General features: G+C 43.5%; 1 protein-coding gene across 1 annotated transcript in view; it reads right to left on the reverse strand.

The window, feature by feature from the left end:
• The window catches only part of KCNJ6 (potassium inwardly rectifying channel subfamily J member 6), a 171,339-nt gene that overhangs the window by 23,329 nt on the left and 124,308 nt on the right, over positions 1-23,702 (reverse strand). Inside the window, exon 2 of the mRNA XM_075197246.1 lies at positions 11,937-12,849. Within this exon, the coding sequence (XP_075053347.1) occupies positions 11,937-12,825 (889 nt within the window). The 5' untranslated portion in view covers positions 12,826-12,849. The remainder of the gene's footprint in view (positions 1-11,936; positions 12,850-23,702) is intronic.

Genomic DNA, 23,702 nt, shown 5'->3' on the forward strand with positions numbered 1-23,702 from the left:
TTGCCTGCCTTTGCATGAGCAGCCATTTTGTAGATGTTGCTACTGATGCAGCTGTTGCTGTTGCTGCGGAAGGGGATGCATCTACCCAGTGGGCTGTCACAGTCATATAGTCCTTCGTTTGCCCAGAACCACTTGTCCACATGTCCGTGGTTAAGTGGACAGTGGGTACAACCGCATTTTTAAGAGCACTGAGGACACTTGATCGTACTTCTCTGTACATTTTTGGTATCGCCTGCCTAGTGAAGTGGAATCTCGAGGGGATTTGGTACCGGGGACACAATACCTCCATCAACCCTCTAAATCCCACTCCACTGATGGCGGACACCGGGCGCACGTCTAACACCAACATTGCAGTTACAGCCGCAGTTATACGCTTTGCAATAGGGTGACTACTATCGTATTTGGTGGTCATGGCAAACGACTGTTGGACGGTCAATTGTTTGGTGAAAGACTTAGCGGTCTTACGACTTCCCCTCTGGGAAGATGACCGACTAACAGCAGCAACAGCAGCAGTGGCAGTAGTAGGCGTACCGCTGCAGGATTCCTCGGATGAATCCCGTATTGAGGAGGACTCAGTCTGGCTGCTGACTTGGGCTGCAGGACTGAATCTGATGGAGATTGTGGAGGAAGTTGACGAGGAGGGTGTTGCTGGTGTGTATCCAACTGGACCACGGGATTTAGGTGTCCCTGTACCGATGAGGGTCCTAGCCCCAGTTCCTGAACTAACCACTGAACTATGAAGGTTATTCAGGTGACGTATAAGGGAGGATGTTCCTAGGTGGGCAAGATCCTTACCCCTGCTTATTTGAGCTTTACATAAGCTACATATTGCCATACATTGGTTGTCTGGATTTGGATAAAAATAACTCCAGACCGAAGAGGTGCATTTTTTGGTCTTCTGACCAGGCATGACGATGGGCTTTTTCATCCCATGGACATCAGCTGTTTCCCCCCCTGGTGCCTCATTTACAATAACCACATCACCATCCTCATCATCAAGTTCCTCCACAGCGCCAGCTACATCATCAATAGCCTCCTCCCGAGCCACCTCTTCCCGTACAGTGATGGGAAGGTCAGGCTTGACAACCACCAACACCCTTGGACTCGCCTTGGGGATTTGTGATAATTTCTCTTTAGAAGGCAGAGTTGTTTGCTGTTTTGTTGCTGACAGCATAACTCTCTTCAATTTTTTGTAGGGGGGGGGGGGGAGGAGGAGGGCTAAGATCCGTGGGTGAAGCTGAACCACTAGTCATGAACACGGGCCAGGGCCTAAGCCGTTCCTTGCCACTCCGTGTCGTAAATGGCATATTGGCAACTTTACGTTTCTCCTCAGATGATTTTAAGTTTCTCTTTTTGCTACTTTTTCTTAACTTGGGCTTTTTGGATTTTACATGCCCGGTACTACGAGATTGGGCATCGGGCTTGGAAGACGACGTTGATGGCATTTCATCGTCTATGTCATGACTAGTGGCAGCAGCTTCAGCATTAGGAGGAAGTGGGTCTTGATCTTTCCCTACTTTATCCTCCAAATTTTTGGTCTCCATTATATGTAGCACAAGATACTGCAGAATGTGTGAACTTGGTAATATTGCAGTACCAATGGACTTATACTGCTGGATTGGTTTTGCAAATTTGGTTATAATTATTATTTTTTATTTTTTTTTTAAATTTTTTATTTTTTTTTACTTTTTTCTTATTTTTAAAAAACTTGGGAATAGTGGGGAAATAACTATGCCCTTAGAAGCACAGAGCACAGGACACAGCACCACTGGACTGAACAGGACACGGCACAGGACCCAGCAGCACTACGGAACTCAGCAGGACAGAGCACAGGACACAGCACCACTGGACTGATACTGCAGAATGTGTGAACTTGGTAATATTGCAGTACCAATGGACTTATAATGCTGGATTGGTTTTGCAAATTTGGTTATAATTATTATATATTTTTTTTTTTTTAAATTTTTTATTTTTTTTTACTTTTTTTTTATTTTTTAAAAACTTGGGAATAATGGGGAAATAACTATGCCCTTAGAAGCACAGAGCACAGGACACAGCACCACTGGACTGAACAGGACACGGCACAGGACCCAGCAGCACTACGGAACTCAGCAGGACAGAGCACAGGACACAGCACCACTGGACTGATACTGCAGAATGTGTAAACTTTGTAATATTGCAGTACCACTGGACTTTTACTGCTGAATGTGTGAACTTGGTAATATTGCAGTACCAATGGGCTTATACTGCAGGATTGGTTGTGAAAATTTTGTGGTAATTAAAAAATATTAAAGTAGTTTTTGGTATTTTTTAAAAAAACTTTTTTTTATTTTTTTAAACACAGGGGAATATTGGGGAAATAACTATGCCCTTAGAAGCACAGAGCACAGGAAACAGCACCACTGGACTGAACAGGACACAGCACAGGACCCAGCAGCACCACTGACCTCAGAAGGACAGAGCACAGCACACAGCACCACTGGACTGATACTGCAGAACACAGCACAGCACAGCACAGCACAGCACAGCACTAAACAGCACAGCACAGCACAGCACTAAACAGCACAGAACTAAACAGCACAGAACTAAACAGCACAGAACTAAACAGCACAGAGGACCACCTAACACACCCTCCCTCTACCCTGATCAATGCCCGAGTGAAGATGGCGGCGACTAGCGGGGAATTTATAGGATCCGAGTATCGCGAGATCCGACAACGGGATTATGAGTCAGAGCCTCAGTTTCACTTTTGAATTTGGCGCCAATACCCGGATCTGTCTCGGATCCGACTCGGATCCGCAACGTTCGGGTGGGCTCGGATTTCAGAAATCCGAGTGCGCTCATCCCTACTTTATATATGGACGTCCTGTCACTGTTGAGGCAGACCATCAGCCACTCATCACCATACTGAGGAAGCCTCTGCATAATGCTTCTGCCCACATACAAAGAATGATGCTCAAGTTACAGAGATACCCTCTGGATGTCGTATACAAGCGGGGCAAAGAATTATTTGTGGCTGATGCCCTCTCCGGCCTACTTACCTCACACTGAGTGCCCACAAGTTGAGGATGAATACAACGTCATGTCTGTGCAAATACTTTCCTCCAACTGAATGGATGAGCTACAGTGTGAAACCTTGTCAGACTATCTAACAGCTGTCTCAAATCATATTACAAGGGTGGCTCCAGGTCTCTAGGGAGATCTCACAAGATTTGCGCCCCTCAGATACAAGTACTTCTGAGATACCCAGTGCTTGGATCGGATGCTGCTGTGTGCACTCGAGATTGGCACACAATTACTACACATTAACAGCGGGAAAACATCCCTTCCCCACCCGTTCTCTCACTGACATCGCAGGCTGTAGTACTGACATCACAGGCTGTAGTTCTGACATCACAGACTGTAGTACTGACATCACAGACTGTAGTACTGACATCACAGGCTGTAGTACTGACATCACAGGCTGTAGTACTGACATCACAGGCTGTAGTATTGACATCACAGGCTGTAGTACTGACATCACAGGCTGTAGTAAGTGTCCTTTGCGCTTGAACATGAATTGGACATTGCTGCGTTCTGTGGTGTATGAGCCAGTCCTGTGAGTGATTTTTCAGATTGTACGCACACAATCGCCGTTTAGGTTCCTTAATGAATCAGGTCCGATATGTCTATAACATGCAACCCCTAGTGCTTAGTAAGAGCTCCATCTAAAGGATGGGTCTCTAGAACAACAGCCACTTTATGATGCGCGTAGGGGCAGACCTTCCCCTCTTGCATCCCAGGGGCTGACTGTCTAGTCCATGCACGACTAGGCCAGGGCACACAGTCAGCAGGCCTAAGCATTGAAACAATCAGCTTTCTCCACTGTTGCCCTCCAGACCACCTACCAATGTCACCCATACTACAAATATCAATATTAATAATATCGTTAACCATATCTCCCAACTGCCCCGATTTCAGCGCAATGGTCACAAATTTAAGGTTCTGTCCAGCTGCCCCGCCCGGAGACATGTTTGTCCCACAGGTGGGAATGTTCGAGGAAGGGAGTTAGCTAATGGGTTGCACTTTACTTTACAGAGCTAGGCAGCCCTCTGGGGTTGTCCGCGCCCCCATCATGACCACGCCCCCATCAAGGTGTAGTGACATGCCCTGTCCCGCTGCCGGGGACTTACATGTTGGGAGGTATGCAATAACACTACAATGTGTATGGAAAAAAATTGGCCTTAACAATAACAGGGATTACACGTTTGGTTGTTGAAGCGATTACTAAGTCATGGCACAATGATATCCATGACTAAGACAAAGTTATTCTTATTTATACCCTGTTTAGACACAGTAGGTTAAAAAGGAGGTGAATTTGCTTTATATTGAAGGAATAAGATAAAAAACACTTTAAAACAGGGCACTGCCGGTGGGATTGGGAGTTTTTGGGTAAGTCTAGAAACTGTCGACAGAGAGGATCTCGAATAGAAAAAATATATAGATCACTGACATATGATCATTAATAGAGGAAATCATTACAATGTCAATGTATGGTAAGGTGGTAATTATAGGAGATTTCAATTTGCCTGACGTGGACTGGAATCTGCCAAATCAGCCAGTGACATTCTGGTTTGCTGGCGTGAGGCATTTCTCAAGCAATTACACACAAGGAAGAAATCCTGCATTTCACAAATATATTAAACATATCTGTAGGAGAAAACTTGGGGTCTAGCGACCATCAGTTTATTGATTTATATACAGGCAACATTACAGTAGAACCGGACAAAAAGAAATGTTATTATAGCTTAAAAAGACTGACATTAGTCAAATGATAAATGATTTATGTAAATCTATGACAGGGTGGGAAATGATAGATGGAGTGCAGGAAGAGTGGAATAAACTGAAAAATGCATTATTAAATGCAGTAGAGCTTTGCATGTTAGGAAAATCAAAAGGAAGAGAAAAACAGTGTGGTTATAGTTGTAAAAGTGCTAAGAAACCTGAATATATAGACAGACCCAGACATAGGAGGATACAGAGTATATAAAGCTACTGTAAAATAGAATAAGCACCCAAACAGAAGTAAACGTGCGCAGTCAGCAAAAAACAGTGACAAAATGTTCTTTAAGAAAATACAAACAAAGGGAGGAATGAAAAGGGTGAAAACTGAAGGGGGTGGAAATGTTGAAGGAGACCAAGACATTGCAGGTTGCCTGTAGAAATAGTTTTGCGCTGTAATTACTGTTGCAAATTGAAAAGGGTCACCCCTACTAGAGGGGAAAGGTGTACCCTACTGTACTGTAGACACAGGTATATTCAGAGGTCTTATTTGAACTCTCAAAACTAGAATGAGATAAATCAGAGTGTCTACTGATATACATATCTGGTATACATCTAAGGTGTATATTTACTATATGTGGATTCCGTAGAACCGCCAATTCCTTGCACTTTGAAGTCATTTTTTTAAAACAGCACTTTTATTAAAGACAAAGTCCATCAGGTTTTGTCTAAAATTGCCGTTTGAAGAAAATGACTTCAAAGCACCGGGAACCGGCCGTACTACGGAACCAACATTTAGTAAATATACCCCTAAGAGTTGTAACTAAGAAGTAGCTTTATCAAGCCTTCTAAAAAGAGAAAGTATAGACGTTCCCTATAGCAACCAATCAGATTCTAGTTATCAGATATCTAGTACATTCTATAAAATGATAGCTAGGATCTGATTGGTTGCCTAGCTTTTGTTTACACTGCAGCCTTCACATTAGAGTGCTCACAGGATCTAAGGTTTCCATTTCCCCTCTCTCTCACCTCGTTCTCAGCTGCATCTATAAATGCAATCTCCGGGTCCCTCAGGTACCGTTCTGCGGATCACTTTAGCGGTGCTTTGGCTATTCTAATCTAATATTTGGTACGTGCTCTGGCTTTACATTCTGTCTTATCTCTTGGAATCCAGGTGGGCTCACTGATCCACAGTTCTCTCAGAATATTTCTCTCAGAACTCAGACATAGCAGCTCTCTAGCCTCTTCCAAAGCAAAGTTCTGCTGTTCTCTGAGTTCATTGTACTGCCCAGAGATCGTGATAACAGAACAAGTGGTACTTGTACTACGATACTTGTTATATAGGCTTCTCCATGCAAGTTACCACTGGTAGGGGCTATCGTCGGCCGTGTTATATATTTATGTATAAAGCAATATATGAAAAAAGGTCATTTTTTTTTGCCCTTTGATAAATCATCTCCGGCACGTAGCGGCAGTGCCTTGATATTTAAAATGAGAAAAGGTGTAGAGAAAATTTGCATAAATCACATTTTGCAGGGAAGCGTTGTTTCACACAGGTGCAAAGTTCCAATGATACAATCTTCCTTCAGTGAAATGTACAAAATTTTACAGCCAAAACGCAGAACGAGGAACAGTGCTGAAAACTTGGCTCATCTTCCCTTGATACACTACCTTCAAGGCATTAGATGACAGTTTAAAGAGCTTAGGTTTGGAAGAAGTCCAAATTATGCTCAAAGTCAGTAACACAGTAAATCACAGTCATAAATCTGCAGCTTCACTGCGCTAATATTCTCGGCTTCTAGCAAAGAAGTAGGCAAACTGTACCACCCCGACAGTTGTGGAACTACTACTTCCAGCATGCCCTGACAGAGACTGGGTCTAGCAGTTGGGGTGCCGCAGCTTGCCGGTATCTCACATAGAGCATTTGGCAGAGCAATAACTAGACAGTATCATACACAGGTGTGGGGCTTATTTAATAACTATTTGCACATACATGTCATAACCAGTGGCAACCAGACACTTCTTTTCAGGCGCAGTAACCCATAGCAACTACTCAGAGGTTGGCTTTCATTTGCAAAATGTTAGAATGTTGCAATGCGTAACACTACATTTTGCACACGGCACCATTGTATTATGTAAATTCAATTATAACCTTATTATGCATCAGTTTAACTGTAAAGAAATGATGGGAACAATTTACTGGATGAATATTTGTTATTTTACCATCAAAAATAAACATACAAATTCTCACAGGTGTAGCCTAGATTAATGAAATGGATTTATGTATCCATAATAATTTAAATCATGTCTTATTTAATCTCTTGCTGTGATAGAATAAGAGGGCATACAAGACGCTTTCTTGCCAGTCTACCAATGCAGAGGCAAACGCAGGATTTGTAGAGGGGGTTTTCCACACCACGCCGCCAGTGAGCGTGACCAGCATGCATGGGGGTGTGGCTATAATTTTAGACAGTGCTTGGCTGCTCTCCAACTCTTCCTATCCCCATAATATACATGGGCAATGCTGCGTGCACTACTGTTAGTGCACTCCCTTTTCAAGCAGAGCCGTGTGAAGCGGGAGCAGGGTCCAGCCACCTCAATTATACAGTGCCCCAGGCTTGGAGGGGGTTTCCAGGCACTAGAACTCCCCCCCCCCTCGGTTTGCCTATGCAATGTTACATAATATAATGGTGGAAATTTGTGAAAACTGCAAACAAATAAATATGATGTTACCCTTAGATACCAGATTCTGGCATTTTTCTGATGGAGTTTAGAGAATGACAGCAGGTGTCTAATTTCTAAGGGCAACATCACCTTTTCCCTTTGCACCAGTTTTCATAAATGTAAAACCACGGTTGCCGCTTTAAAACAAGTTGAAGCTGCATGTTGTTAGTGAGAAGTCGCTGCGACATCTCTGGGTGGAATCATTGGTGGATCATGGAACAGAAGTCCCTCAGTTTCCTCTCCTAGGTTCTCCACAGTTACTAAGGTTTTCTCATCCCTGATAACATCGAGGGAGACCAATAATCATCACAGAGAGGGGGAAATAAAGTAGTGGTGACCCTGTGCTGGCCAAGCTTGGCACATGGTAGTAAATTGTGGGCATCAAGATAAACGGAGGGCACATATTGTGGCAGAAGACTGTAGTGCTCATGGGGCTGGGCACTGAAGAGTATGTGGTGGGCAGGAGATTGTAATAAGCATTAAGATGGGCACAGAGGAGTATATGGTGGGCAAGAGACTGTAGTGGATATGAGGAGGGACACTGACAAGCAGGGTCGGACTGGCCCGCCAGGGGACCGGTCTATCCCCCGGTAGGCCCCGACCCTGATCGCTCCCCTCTTCATTGGTGGGGGGAGCGAGTAACTGAAGGCAAACCCCCCCCCAAAAAAAAACAACTCGCGTGACTGCGACGCCGACTCCGTTCGCACTGAATGCCGGGCGTGATGACGTCACGCCCGGCATTCAGTGCGAACGGAGCCGCAGACAGAAGACAGAAGACAGAGGAGAAGAAAAGAAAGAAATAGATAGAAAAGGTAAGTGAGGGAATGGAAGAAAGAAGGGAGCATGATGGCAGTGTGAGGCAGGGGTGAACGCAGGATTTAGAAGGGGGAGCAGCTTCATTTCGGCGCGTCTGAATTCTACAGCAGCCGCGGCGCTGTCAAGCAGCATCCGCGGCAGTGCTGTATTATACTACAATACAGCACTGCCCCGGACGCTTCTTTGACAGCGCCGCGGCTGCTGTACAGTACCGTTGGTTCGCGGAGGGGAGGGGCTAAGCATGATGGCAGAGTGAGGGGCTAAGCATGATGGCAGAGTGAAGGGGGGCCAGGAGAAGGGGGGAACAAAAGCAGCATGGCACAGGGTGATGAAGGGGGGGCAAAAGCAGCATGGAGGGTGCAGTGTGATCATAAGGAGGTCCAGCATGGTGATTAAGGGGCACAGTAATGTGTGTGTGATGGCACAGCGGGCTTGTGGCAATGTAATCTGTGTGTGGTAGGTGGTGGCTAAATAATGGGTGCTATTTTCTTTGTAGGGTGAAGGTGGGACAATTTAATTTAAGATGGGGTGGTTTGGGTGCTATTAATTGAATGTGGGGCTGAGTTTGAGGAGCATGAGGTCTATTTATTAAATGTAAATATGAATTATTTAATGGCAGTGACGGTTGCGGGAAATAGGTATATTTATTATACGTATTATACATAAATGCGATTAATTTATTTGCAGGGGCTGTCTGGAGGGAGGGAAATAGGTTTATTAAATGGGAATACTATAACTTTAATGTTGGGGCTGGAGGAAGGCCTAAGTATTAATTGTTGGTCCTATTGATTTAATGCCAGGGCTGGTTGCAATCTTCTAAATGTACCCATTATTTTTTCCAAATAGGGCCCTCAACATTCCAGGATCCAGACAAGTCGCAACTAAAGAAACCTGCAGCTACAGGTGGTAAAAGTGACAAGAACAGGTAGGACAGTCTGTCAAATATTCTGAGTCTAGTGCAGGCTTGGCTAACCTGTGGCACTCCAGGTTTTGTGAAACTACAAGTCCCAGCACACCCTTCCAGCAATAAGCTGCTATATATTGGTAAAGCATGCTGGGGCTTGTAGTTTCACAACACCTGGAGTGCCACAGGTTAGCCAAGCCTGGTCTAGTGGGACAATCCCGATTTATGGTCACTGTTCTGCCCAATCTAAGGGGCAGGTCAGACTGTGTACTCTTTATACGCACACTGCATTCTTTACATACTACACTATGGTGCTAGCTGTCCTTCATGGGCTGACCACTCCCCCTCTAGCATCTAGTCTCGCCTCTATGATGGCTGGCCATACCCCCTCTGCTGGGCCCCTAGCGTTGCAGTCCCCCGGTGGGCCCTTCATGCCCCAGTCCGACACTGCTGACAAGTTTATGGCAGACAGGAGATTGTGGTAGACCTGAAAGTAGTCACAGATGACAAATATGCTGGGCTGGAGACTGTGGGCATGAGAATTGACATAGAGGAGTACATGTTGGACAATACATTGTGGTAGGTATGAAGTTGGGCACAGAGGAGGACGTGTTGGGCAGGAGACTTTGGTAGGTATTAGACGGGACACAGAAGAGTACATGTTAGGCAAGAAATGGCAATAGACATGAGGATGGGCACAGAGGACTATATGCTAAGCATATTGTAATGGACATAAGGGTGGGCACAGAGGACTATATGCTAAGCATATTGTAATGGACATGAGGGTGGGCACAGAGGACTATATGCTAAGCATATTGTAATGGACATGAGGATGGGCACAGAGGACAATATGCTAAGCATATTGTAATGGACATGAGGGTGGGCACAGAGGACTATATGCTAAGCATATTGTAATGGACATGAGGATGGGCACAGGTGACTATATGCTAAGCATATTGTAATGTACATGAGGGTGGGCACAGAGGAGTACATGGTGGAAAGTACACTATGATAGGCATGAGGCAAAGCACTGTATATATATGGTGGGTTTGAGAGTGGCCACAGAGAAGTGTATGATGGGCAAAAACTGTGGTAGGCATAACCACAGAGGAGTACATGGTGGACAGGAGATGGGGGTGGACACAAGGCTGGACACAGAAGAGTATACGCTGGGATGTTGACTTTGGTTTTCATAAGGTTAGGTGTTGAGGAGTATATGGTGAGTGGAAGATTGTAGTGGGCATGATGCTTGACAAAGAGTGGGCAGAAGACATCCTGTGTAGAGCACAGTATAAGGTGGGCATTCATCTGTGGTACATGAGTCTGGGAATAGGGCAGTATATGATGGGGGATTGTTGATGGTAGATACACAGCAGTTTATGGCTGGTATGAGACTGGAGTTAGCCTGCTGGGCACACTACAGGGCCACGGGGCAATGTTGAGTGTGAGCCTAGAAATAGCAGTACAAAGTAGGCATGGGACTGAAAGTGGTGAACCAGAAGTTATTACGCTGGGCACAGAGATGTACATAGAGACGGGGCTATATGTAGTGGAACATATAACTTCATCGGTCTCCACGCTTAAGGCTGGTTTTGGAGCGGTGGCATATATATAATTGCTTATGATATGCAATACAACTCTGCTCCAAATAATGGCACACCATGGTAATAATACAACTCATTACCAAGAGTGCACAGTATAAGTCAACCATGCAATCACCCAAGAGGAGGTAAATATGTTGCTTAGAGCTGAAATGCACCATTCTACTCCCCTTCCCTATTTGTCTTATTACACAGACCCTATGTATGTACTTTTTCACAATGCTACAAATGCCAAAATATTTATTTTTCCGCAAAGCATCGGTGCACTAATTATATCCTTTTACACAATATCACACAAGCTAAAGGACGCTATAGGCATCATCCACACTCCACAATCTTCATTGTTGGGCTGCACTGCTGTAAAATATTGTATCCTTACACTATTTTTCAGGCAATCCTCTGTTTTCTAAATGATGTTGTTTTACTCTGAAAAATTATTCTAATCTCAATTAATTGTGATTTTTGTAGGAACAGAGCGAAAGACGATTAAACGAATGTCTGGAGAAAGTTTAACATGTCTTTCTGGTTAAGACCTTGATTGCTGTATATTATAATAAATTATGGAAAGGGAAACTCTGGCGCTACAAAAATATCATGGATATGGTCCTCATATGTTCCAGTCTTCCCAGGATTACTAGTTTTTACCACTTCTCCGATGCTTATTTTCATAGAACTAGATTAGGAAATCAAACTCTTGAAATACCTGGATTAAGGAAGAGAGATGTAGTCTTCGTTGGACACTTAAAATCACGAGGCATGGTAACCTTTACGAGATACCTAATTTATCATATATTTTATTGAGTGTATACAATTATAGTAGAGCTGGGTAGATCTGATGCCACCTCGAAGATAACTGGCTCCTACCAGGCGGAGGCCCTACTGTGCCTTGTGAGTAAACCTGCTCATTGACATGGATTAATTTCAGTTTAAAAAGATGTCCCTAATATCTATTTTCAAAAAAAGCGTCAGAGGTTGACCATTCAAAAACAACAATTACTTTATCTCCAAAGGTCCCAAATCTTCAGACCTGAACGGACATCAAATAACACACTCAAAACAATTAATCCAGATCTTGAATGAATCACAGTATATACTATTTACAAATAACAGAGTACCAATATGCGGATTACCTGTAGCTTCCACCATGCCTTCCAATATAACCACGATCTCTAGGTCTTCTTTTGGTAACTGAGCTTTTGAAATCTCCCAGAATGGGCTGTGTTCATTGATTTCATGGCAAATTATTAGAGGCGAAACCAAAAATAGACGATCATCCCCGGTATCGTACCCAACATTGATGTCCGTCTGGTTGAGTGGTATGAACTCGCCCTCCTTTGTCTGTTTGGATTTGATCAGTTTGGCTCGAATTGACGCCTCTACAATATGAGAGTTCCTGAGATCTCCCACCCGGAACATCAGACACAGTTTTCCATCTCTCATGGAAATGACGGCGTTGGTTGAAAAGACCAAAGTCTCAGCCCTCTTCTTCGGTTGGGAGATTTTAACAAACATGCAGCCAACCATAAAAGCATTCACAATTGAACCTAAAACTGACTGTACTAGGAGAAGAATTATACCTTCTGGACATTTATCTGTGATAACCCTATATCCGTAGCCGATAGTTGTCTCTGTCTCTATTGAGAATAAAAAAGCAGAAACAAACCCATTGAGATTATCCACACAGGGATTCCAGTCTTTGTCTTGCAAATGGTCCAGATCCCCTCGAATATATGCTATAAGCCACCATATCATTCCAAAGAACAACCACGTTACAGTGTAAACTAGGACGAATATAAACAGGTTGAACCTCCATTTCAAATCCACCAAAGTTGTGAAGATATCACTCAGATAGCGGTAGGTCTCTCTTACATTCCCATGGTGAACGTTACACTTTCCGTCCTTGCGAACGTACCTCTGGATCTTCTTTTTGGCGCACTTTTGTTTGGTGTGGTCCTCCCGGGCTTGCTTTGGGAGCTTGGGTTGTCGTATAGTGATGGGACTCTCCACGTCTTGCTCCATCTGGATTTGTTGGAGGCTCAGTAGCTGACAAAATGAAACAGAAAGCGAAAAAGTTAAAACTTTAAGGTGAATTAGGTCACGCAAAGTGGTGCAAATGTCGGCATGTGCGATAACTTGTGCAATCATTTACTTAATTTCTACTGCTGTATATTCTGCGTTGCAAAAGGGAAATAAACATAGAAGTAATTGTTTACTACCAAACTACAAATGTGCAGTAACCCATAGCAAGCAATCAGCAATTAGTTTACAACAATATAACGCAACTTAGGCAATAAAATTAAATGTCTCAATGGCTGCTATTATTGTTATTGTCATTGATTCGTAAGGCGCCACAGTGCTCCGAACTGCTGGACTGTGCAGGAAACAGGACACATAAAACAGGGACATACAAGGAAGACAAAATAAATGAAGACAAGAAAATAAAGGCCAGGGAGTATTCTGATTGTGAGAGAGAGAGTACAATCTAATAGGAAAAAGGCATAGCTGAGACTAGAGAATCAACTATAGCTCAGATTGGAGATTGGGACAGTTGTGAGGTGTGGGTAGTATAGGTGAGATATATTAAGCTCTAATAAAGAGTTGGGTTTCAGAGTGTGTTTAAGGATCAGCGGAGAAGTCTTGTAGAAAGGAGTGAGATGTGGTTATCAGAGATGAGGCACAAGTCAGAGGCGAATCTAAGAGGGCATGATGGAGATTATTTCAAGATGAGATTTGAAATGTATAAAGGAATTGTGTTTTTGAGGGCTTTGTAGGTGAGGATGAGTAATCTGAATTAGTTTCTGAAGGACACACTGAGAGGGATTTGCAGAGTGGTGTGGCAGAAGGGGAGAGATGAAGATCAGTCTTGCTGAGGCGGTTAAGATGGATTGTAGTGAGAATAGATGGGTGAGGCGAATGCAGTAGTCGAGGCAGAAAATGATGAGAGAAAAGATAAATTTTGTTTGCATCGTGGGTAAGAAAAGGACATATTTGTTAGGGCCCATGACCACCTAGATGAGCTTTTAGAAGTTAGGGTAGAGATCTTCCCCTTTAGCAGCCGCCTTTCCTGTACAGCTTTATGTGCTCACAGGTACTCAGCTGCCCCCAGGTCTCAAGCTCAGAGTAGTAAATGCTCATCAAAGATGGCCATAGCGTAGATGGAACCAGGGGCGCTAGCCCAGACTGGATCGGGTTGTCAGTGGCAGGCCGAGGTCAGGGGTCCGAAGCAAACAGGCAAATCGATATCCAAGCAGAGGTCAGGGTCACAGGCATAACAGCGAAGTCCAGAATACAAGACAAAAGGTCAGGGAAACAGGCAAACAGGCAAGGTCCAAGGTACAGGCTAGGGTCACAACAGTAGGTCAGCACAGCACAAGACTGTAAATGCTATAACCCGCAGGGAGGCTAAGCCCTTCCTGCCTTAAATTCAGTAGTCAGCCAATAAGGACCCTGCCCTACAAGTATAACAAGGGGCTGCCTAAGAAATTAATTACAATATTAATTAGCCCATAGGCTGTTAAGCAGTACGTGCATGCGCCCGTCTGTCAGCATTGCCGGGACGTGGCAGTGCTTTAGAAAGCGTCCCGACCATTGTCATGGAGATGGTCGGGACGACAGAATCCGGAAGTGACGTTTCGGCTGTTGCCATGACGGCTGGGACGCCGATGGAGGAGACGAGCCGCAGATCGCCATGGCTCGTAACAGTCCCCCCTCCCTCAAAGGGGGGGTTAAGGAACCCCAACATCCTGGCTTCTTAGGGAATTGTTTAAAGAACTGCTTTATAAGTCTATCAGTATGCAGATGCCTCTGTGGAACCCAGGAATGTTCCTCCAGGCCACGGCCCCTCTACTGGACCAAAAAATGAATCTGCCCCTGGACCCTCTTGGAATCAAGTATTTTTTCAATGAATAATTCCCGACGTAATTCCACATTAGCCGAGTGAGGCCTTCGAGATTGAAGACGTTTAAACTTACTTGAACAAATGACAGGTTTGAGCAAAGAGCAATGGAACGTATTTGGAATCTTTAGAGAGCGGGGAAGCTTTAACCTAAAGGCCACAGGATTAACTTGCTTAATGATGGATAAGGGGCCAATGAATCTAGGTCCGAGTTTTTTACAGGGTTGTTTGAGCCTAATATTACAGGTGAAGAGCCAGACCTTCTGACCTACTTTGAAAGAGCAGGGTCTATGGTGTTGATCTGCAAACTTTTTGGATTGAAATGAGGCTCGCCTTAAGGCAGACCGAACTTTCTTACAGATACGTTTCAGACTAGAAGCCGTAGAGTGTATGCCCGGGAGACCAGAAGGATTAAGGTTAGACAAAGAGTTAGATCTAGGGTGAAAGCCAAGATTGCAATAGAATGGGGAGATACAAGAGGAGGAATGGCAGGAGATGTTGTATGCGAATTCTGCCCATGGTAACGGTGTTGACCACTTGTTGTGGAATTCAGAAGAATACAAACGTAGAAATTTGCTCCAGGGACTAGTTAACTCTTTCAGTTTGTCCATTGGATTGTGGATGGTATGCTGAAGAAAGGCTGATGTTCGTACCGAGGAGAGCACAAAAAGACTTCCAGAACTGGGCCACAAATTGAGACAATGTCTAAAGGTAGGCCATGGAGCCGAAAAATATGCTGGACAAAAAGCGATGCTAGAGTCTGTGCTCTAGGAAGTCTCTTTAAAGGAATGAAGTGAGACATTTTACTAAAGCAGTCAACCACTACCCAAATAGTATTGTGGCCTGCTGAAGATGGGAGATCCACAATAAAATCCATGGATAAGTGTGTCCAAGGTCTTGTAGGAACAGGTAATGGCATAAGCTGACCAGAAGGGCGGTTCCTAGAGGTTTTGTTTTTAGCAAAATCTCGCTGGACATAACAAAGTCTCGAACATCTGGAGATGTGGTGGGCCACCATACTGAACGTAAGAGATATTCCATGGTTTTAAAGATACCGGGATGTCCGGTGGTCTTATTTACGTGGGCTTCAGTGAGGACAGCCTTTCGAAGGTGAACTGGCACAAATAAGCGGTTTGCGGGAGTCTCAGCGGGAGCCAACTTTTGAAATCTGTGAAGGGTTATTCCCAAGTCCTGGGCTAAACCTGCGTGAATAACTGAAGGTGGTATTATAAGCAGCGGTTTCAGAACGCGTGCATGATGCGAGACAAAGCTTCTCTATAAAGCATCAGCCTTGGTGTTCTTGGATCCTGGTCTATAACTATAAAACAGAAGCTGGTAAAGAACAATGACCAACAGGCTTGCCTAGGATTTAGCCGTTTGGCAGATTCCATGTACTGGAGGTTCTTATGGTCAGTGATGACTGAGATGACATGGATGGCTTCTTCCAGCCAGTGACACCATTCTTCAAAAGCCCATCTGATGGCTAAGAGCTCCCGATTACCAACATCATAGTTGGACTCTGCCGCAGAGAACTTGCAGGAGAAAAAGGCGCAAGGAAGTAGTCGGTGATTACCAGGATCTTTTTGAGATAGAACAGCGCCAGCACCAATGTTGGTGGCATCAACCTCCAGAATGAAGGGCAACTCAGGTTTAGGATGTCTCAAGACAGGGGCGGAGATAAATGCCTTTATTACGGCCTCAAAGGAATTGATAGTTTCTGAGGACCTATTACTAGGAACTGCCCCCTTCCGTGTAAAGGCAACAATGAGAGCCATCAAATCAGAAAAACCTTGAATAAATCTTCAGTAATAATTGGCGAAACCCAGAAACCTTTGTACAGCTTTCAGATCAACGGGCCGCACCCAATCCAGAATAGCTTGATCTTTACTTGGGTCCATAGAGAATCCGGTAGATGATATTATATATCCTAGGAATGATACACTCCGAACTTCAAACTCGCATTTTTCAAGCTTTTTCAAAAGATGATGGTCCCGTAATTTATGGAGAACTTGCTGAACATGGAGCCGGTGGTGAGACAAGGAGTGGGAGTATATTAATATGTCATCCAAGTAAACGACCACGAACTGATCGAGGAACTACCGGAGAACTTCATTAATGAGATCTTGGAAGACAGCTGGGGCATTACAAAGACCAAACGGCATAACCAAATACTCATAGTGGCCGGAATGGGTATTGAAAGCCGTTTTCCACTCATCTCCTTCTCAGATGCGGATGAGATTGTATGCCCTGCAAAGGTCAATTTTGGTGAAGATGGTAGCACCTTTATGTTGATCAAATAGGACCGAGATTATAGGAAGTGGGTAGGTGTTTTTAATAGTAATCTTGTTAAGGCCTAAATCGATACAAGGACGTAGTCCACCATCCTTCTTGGAAACAAAGAAACAGCCAACTCCCACTGGAGATTTTGAAGGCCTAATAAACCCTTTTTGTAAATTTTCCCTCGACATACTCTTGCATGGCCTTGGTTTCAGGACCAGAGAGCGGATAGAGTCTTCCTTTCGGTAATTTAGCACCCAGAATTAATTTGATGGCACAATTGAAATCCTGATGTGGAGGCAGAGTGTCAGCTGCTTTTTTAGAGAATACATCCCAGAATTCCCGGTACTTAGGAGGAAGTAACTCGGAAGCAGGCTGCAGGATCTGAAGAGGCAAGCTCAAACAAGTCTGAGAACACGAGGAATTCCATTGGATAATTTCCCCTTGAGCCCAATCTAATACTGGGTTATGGAGGCGAAGCCAGGGATGCCCCAGTATTAATGGTATGAACGGGCAATTGATGAGGTAGAAGGACAAAATTTCTGAGTGAAGGGTTCCCACTGTCAACTGTAGCAGGGGTGTTTCACACAAGACCTTGCCACCTGGGAGTGGCCCTCCATCTAAGCCACATACAGAAATAGCAGTACTGATACTTTTGAAAGGAATCCCAGAAGATTTGGCAAATCCAATGTCCAGAAAGTCACCAGCGGCGCCACTATCAGACCTTACATTCCAGAGGGAGGTTAGTGGAGAAATGTGGGTAATGTCAGAGGCACTGGAAGAATGAGGTGGGGTGGAATGACGAGCATGCACAGATATTTGGATTTGCACAGTGTACAGATTTGGAGGGAATTTGTCAAGCAGCTATGATAAAGGAGGAGGACGAGAAGAGAAGCATGCAAGGATGATTTGTGGGCGTGAAGTTTGTTTCTGCTTGTGTAAGCCAGTGAATGAGGTGGGTGGTGGAAACAAAACAGTTCATGAGTGCAGACTAGCGAGGAGGGAATTAGAAACGGGGAATAATGATGAGGGAGAGAGAAGAGGAGTTTGGAAAGAAGTGTTGAGGAAGTGAGAAAGAAAAATAGAGAAGGTAAATTGATTAGGTGCATGATGGAGTCATGTGAGAGATGTGGATGAATGTGGATTAGCAAGGGTAGGTAATGAGATTGGGGAGGAACAACTGGCCCAAGTTGTGCAGGGCAATGGAAGAGCTATAGGTTCCTTTGTCGCCTCCTAGTGGGAGTAACTGAGTAGGTAACATCTGCAGCCTAGTCTGTGAAGAGCTTTGAAATAGTCTCGCTTTTGGTACAATAACACTCCTCAGTGCTACTTCAGTTTCCACACATTTGTTATGCTTTATATAAGAGAGAATAGGATAAAGTGGGAGGTAAGACATGGAGCTGAGCTAATGTGAAGTTATCTCTATTTGCTGTCAGCTTGCTGCTGCTATGGGCTATTATACATTTACCCTTTGTTACTGAATAACTCCCACAGTTGGTTATTACATGAGCTAAAAGTCAAGTATGGAGTCTGCTACTGTTTCTTGTCTGATAGGCTCAGAGTAATATTAGCTGCATAGTTATGTATAGGACAGTCCACGGCTGCCGTTCTAAAGGGTGGTCTAATTTCTTCAACAAAAAAAAAGGAATAAAGAAAAATGTTGATAAAAAATATCTAAGATAAGAAATTATTATACGTTAGTACTGAATTCTTAACTTGCGAGGTTTACCAATTTCAGAATAGGAATTTCTAACGGTATTGTATGGCAAAATGACAATAAAATATTGTTTGTAGGAATACCTTATGACAGATTACTTTGTTTTGAATATTTTACTCCTGTCATTTTTTTTTCTTTTTGCTTCTAAGAGAAAAAAGATTTTTGAACACGAGTTTTTCCGTGCACCAACTTAGATATCACCACTTATAATTTGTCAGTGATGTAGTGTAAGCACACAGTAAAGGGAATTAACACTGATTTTTTATTCTTTCCTCGGCATATGAGAGTTTGGGCCAATCATCATCATCGTCATTTATTTATATAGCGCCACTAATTCCGCAGCGCTGTACAGAGAACTCACTCACATCTGTCCCTGCCCCATTGGAGCTTACAGTCTAAATTCCCTAACACACACACACACAGACAGATTGAGAGAGAGCGAAACACTAGGGTCAATTTGATAGGAGCCAATTAAACTATTAGTATATTTTGGGATTGTGGGCGGAAACCGGAGCACCTGGAGGAAACCCATGCACACACGAGGAGAACATACAAACTCCTCACAGATAAGGCCATGGTCGGGAATCGAACTCATGACCCCAGTGCTGTGAGGCAGAAGTGCTAACCACTAAGCCACCGTGCTGCTTTGGGCTATCTATTTATTTTTATTATTGGACCAATAACTTGCTTTATACATATATATATAGTATATATACCTAGCAGAATTTAAATACAAAGTTCCAGGGACAGTTTGCAGGTACATATGGTATGCGTATAACCTGCAGCGACCTCTAGATGGATGTGGGAAATATATATCAGGTCAGGAGAATGGTTCCTCACTCCTAGTCACTGATATTATGAGGCACAGAGCATCTGGAGTGTTCAAACATCTTCTTCATGCTACTATTACATTATTACAGCAAAGTGCAGATGATGTCACAACAAAGATAATACAGATTTAGTATTTCTCAGTGTCTCAAATGCAGAGCATTTAAACAAGTGCACGGATAGAGCATTGTAACTGATATGTATAACCTAATGTAGGGCTGCATAATGAGGGCCGACTGGGATTGGAAAACAGCTCCCAGCTCACATTAATGCACATTCTGTCATTCACTGGTTGGTTTGTAATAGTGTCATCATTGTATGTTATCAGAGATAATATACAAACTCCACACAGATAAGGACCTGGTCGGGAATCAAACTCATGACCCCGGTGCTGTGAGGCAGAAGTGCTAACCACTGAGCCACCGTGCGTGTCACTATGGCATTTACTGCTGACCCAGAGACAGTGCTGAGTGCTCAATGACTGTGTGTCAAAACCACAGCACATTTTAACAAATGTTTGGGAGCCCAGATCACCCCATTGATAACCCTAAAACAAATGCCGGAGTATCTGCTACGTACAAAACAATAATTCAAGCTGAAATGAATGTTTAACTTTAGAAACATATTGTAGTGCTCCCTCTTTGTATCGCCAACTTACATCACAGGCCAAAACTGGCATTATAACATTGTCAAGGAACGGGGTGCTTTTGGACTGAGAACTTTTTATTCCTCACCCGTTTCTCAATGTTTAATGTACTTTTTAATCCTTGGCCCAGTCTAAGTATATACACCAGAGCATCAGTGTATTATGTGTATTATTATTTCATGTTATTATGTACATTTTGTCCTTGCTATTACCTGAAATATTGTATGTATTAGAAATATAAAGAATTTTGCCATACTGTGTAAAAATAACAGGACAGCAGCAGTCATTTTGCTTGTGTTAGCTAATGTAATTACCATTTGTCTCAAATGTCCATTGCTATGAGGTGCAGCTTAGATTTGGGGCTAGATTTACTAAGCTGCGGGTTTGAAAAAGTGGGGATGTTGCCTATAGCAACCAATCAGATTCTAGCTTTCATTCATTTATTTAGTACCTTCTACAAAATGATAGCTAGAATCTGATTGGTTGCTATAGGCAACATCCCCACTTTTTCAAACCCGCAGCTTAGTAAATCTAGCCCTTGGTTTGTAATCAGAACAATGTCTGAGTGACTTGACATAGCTAGCTTGCAGCCCATGTTAATTAGCTATGTCAACAGGTAATCTGAGAGGTAATTAGGTTAGAACTTCTAGATGATATGCAATGTGCCTCCACAGTAATATACTGGCTGAAATAGCATTATGAAATGTATTAACATGTATCAATATAAATGTTATTGTATTCTCACCTCTTCGTTTATTTTACCCAGTTTGTTTATTAGTTTACTATGTTTGTCCCCAATTGTAAAGCGCTACGGAATATGTTGGCGCTATATAAATAAATCATGATGATGATGATTGTATCAAAACGTATCACCGACTCAGATTGTGTAATGTGGCAGATACAATGTGTCAAATGTCTTGTTGTTTCACGCAAGCGTGAAGTGTCATTCCTTGATGTAATATTGTAACACTTTGTTTAATGTATTCAGCCAAATAGCTAATTGAGTGAAGCCATTCCATTGTATAATCAAGGTAACAGAGACTGTATGTCTAACAGCTAAAGTGTCCATTGAGAGGCTCGACGAATCACGCCATATGGCCCCACCCCCTAATCTAACATCACAATATTTTACCTATTACAGAAGGGGGCGGGCCATGATGCGCAAGTCATGTCCTAAGTCGCGCCTCACCACTTAATTAATGAAGGGCCAGGAACTTCCCTGCTCTCCCGGGGGGGTTGGGACCGGGAGGACTCCCAGAAATTCATGAGTCTCCAGGACATTCTGGGAGAGTAGGCAACTATGCATTATAATGAGGGTGGCGTTAAAAGTAGGTGATCTATAATGTAATATGCATGAACTATGATGTAGAGAATATTACGGGTGGTAAGTGGGGTGTCACAAAGGGTGTATTACAAAGAGTGAGTACCGCAGGCCTGGCCAACCTGTGGTTCACCAGGTGTTGTGAAACTACAAGCCCCAGCATGCTTTGACAGCAGATAGCCAGCCAATAGCTGGGAAGGTATGCTGGGACTTGTAGTTTCACAACACCTGGAGAGCTACAGGTTGGCCAGACCTGGAGGACTGTATTACTAAAATACAGGTTCATTATACTTGTTCTTACATGAATATAACATCTCTGAAAGCAGCAATGTATGTTGTATGATGCACTCTGATGGAAAGAGACAGATTTATCTATGAAACCACATAAGACCCTCAGTAAAAATTACTTCATAATCATTTTTGCTTGTGCCCCAACATGAGCAGCCTTGAAATTAAAATAATATAAGCTGTCCTCATTGTCTAAGGCAATTGATCTGAATCTGTTAATTACTGCATTGATGCATTATAATATAAAGTTATATATAAAGCTGTGTCGAGCATCATTTTCATGGAACAGACGTCTGCTGTTCTCAGTTTCTCTTTTTTTAAAACCTAGAATACTATGAAAATTTGATGCTTTCTGACTGTGCTCAAGGCCAGAATGGGGAGCGACAAGTAACAACATTACTATTTTAAATTGGGTCACTTTGGAGAAACGTACAGTGCGGATTTCAGACAGCCAAACAGTATGTGTTTTCCATAAGTCCCCCACCTCCCAATGGTGAGCTGGACACCAATGGTCTGTTTGTCCAAATTAGTGATCAGTAGGTGCCGCTCTGAACCGGGTGGGACTCTTCCATGATTTCTGCGGCTCGTGGCTTCTTATACACCAGAATCTTATTTTATCATCTGCAATCACTATTGCTTGTAATTAGGATCTGTGAGCGGATATGAAGCCAGAGCAGTTATAATTACTGGGCAATCCAGGGACAAACGTAGAGGGGGGGGGGGGGGGTTTCTACACCACGCCAAAAGTGGGCGTGACCAGCATGCATGGGGGCGTGGTTGTAATTTTAGAGAGTGCTTGGCTGCTCTCCAACTCTTCCTATCCCCATAATATACATGGGCAATGCTGCGTGCACTACTGTTAGGTGCATGTAGCTCTCCCTTTTCAAGCAGAGCTGTGTGAAGTGGGAGCAGGGTCCAGTCACCTCAATCATACAGTGCACCAGGCTTGGAGGGGAGTTTCCAGGCACTAGGAAACCCCCCTCTGTTTGCCTATGCAATAGTGGCATTTGCTCATAAGAAGAGGGCCACCATAAGATTTCCTAGTACTGGTTCCTAGGTAAGAGAAATCCTAAGGTAGATTCTATATAATTCCTCTGGAGCCTTAGAAGGCCGAGAGATCCGTTGCATCAAATCACTGGGCTGAGGGGAACACTAGTGTTGACTTCAACAAATAAGCTTTAACCTAACTTTTACCAGTCTCCTAAAACACAATCCTAAATTTGATCCTATCCCAAGCTTTCATCCAGTGGTGGAACTAGCCAGCTGTGGGCCCCGGTGCATCTGCCATGCAGAGGGCCCCATTATCTCCATGGGCCCCATTGCACTGCACCTTGTCGCACCAGTGTAGTTCCGCCATCCCTATTGACTGTTAAATCATGCGAGGCCTTATAGATGCTGTTTTGTAGCGCTTTCTTTTTATTTTTGACCTCATAATTAACAAATTATTACATCGTTTTTACTGATGTGAGTGAGTTCTCTGTACAGCGCTACGGAATTAGTGGCGCTATATAAATAAATGGTGATGATGATGATGATAATACGTAAAAGGCTCCTGGGGAGGGATCCCACTGGTGTATTACACAACAGGGGTGGGAGGTGAATGGAGAAGACTTCCCGAAGTCTGTACAAGCAGCCAAACTGTTTTACATTCTCTGATTTTATTAATTCTTGAGCTCTAAACTACTTATTCACTAATACTTATCAATGGTCCAATTTCCCTGATGTTATATTCCCTTTTCCTGCATTATACAATACAAACACCCAGCGGACCTTATTTACAAAGCGAACCCGATGCTCAGCATAAAACGCTTTTGTCTTGTACCAATGCGCCTATATGGTCCGCCCTGTGTACATCGAGGTGCTGATCTACTCTCCGTGCACAATATTATTTTAGATTAATTTGATATATTAATATTTCGGATTG

The sequence above is a fragment of the Mixophyes fleayi genome, chromosome 2 (assembly GCF_038048845.1).
Source record: "Mixophyes fleayi isolate aMixFle1 chromosome 2, aMixFle1.hap1, whole genome shotgun sequence".
Classification (NCBI taxonomy): domain Eukaryota; kingdom Metazoa; phylum Chordata; class Amphibia; order Anura; family Limnodynastidae; genus Mixophyes; species Mixophyes fleayi.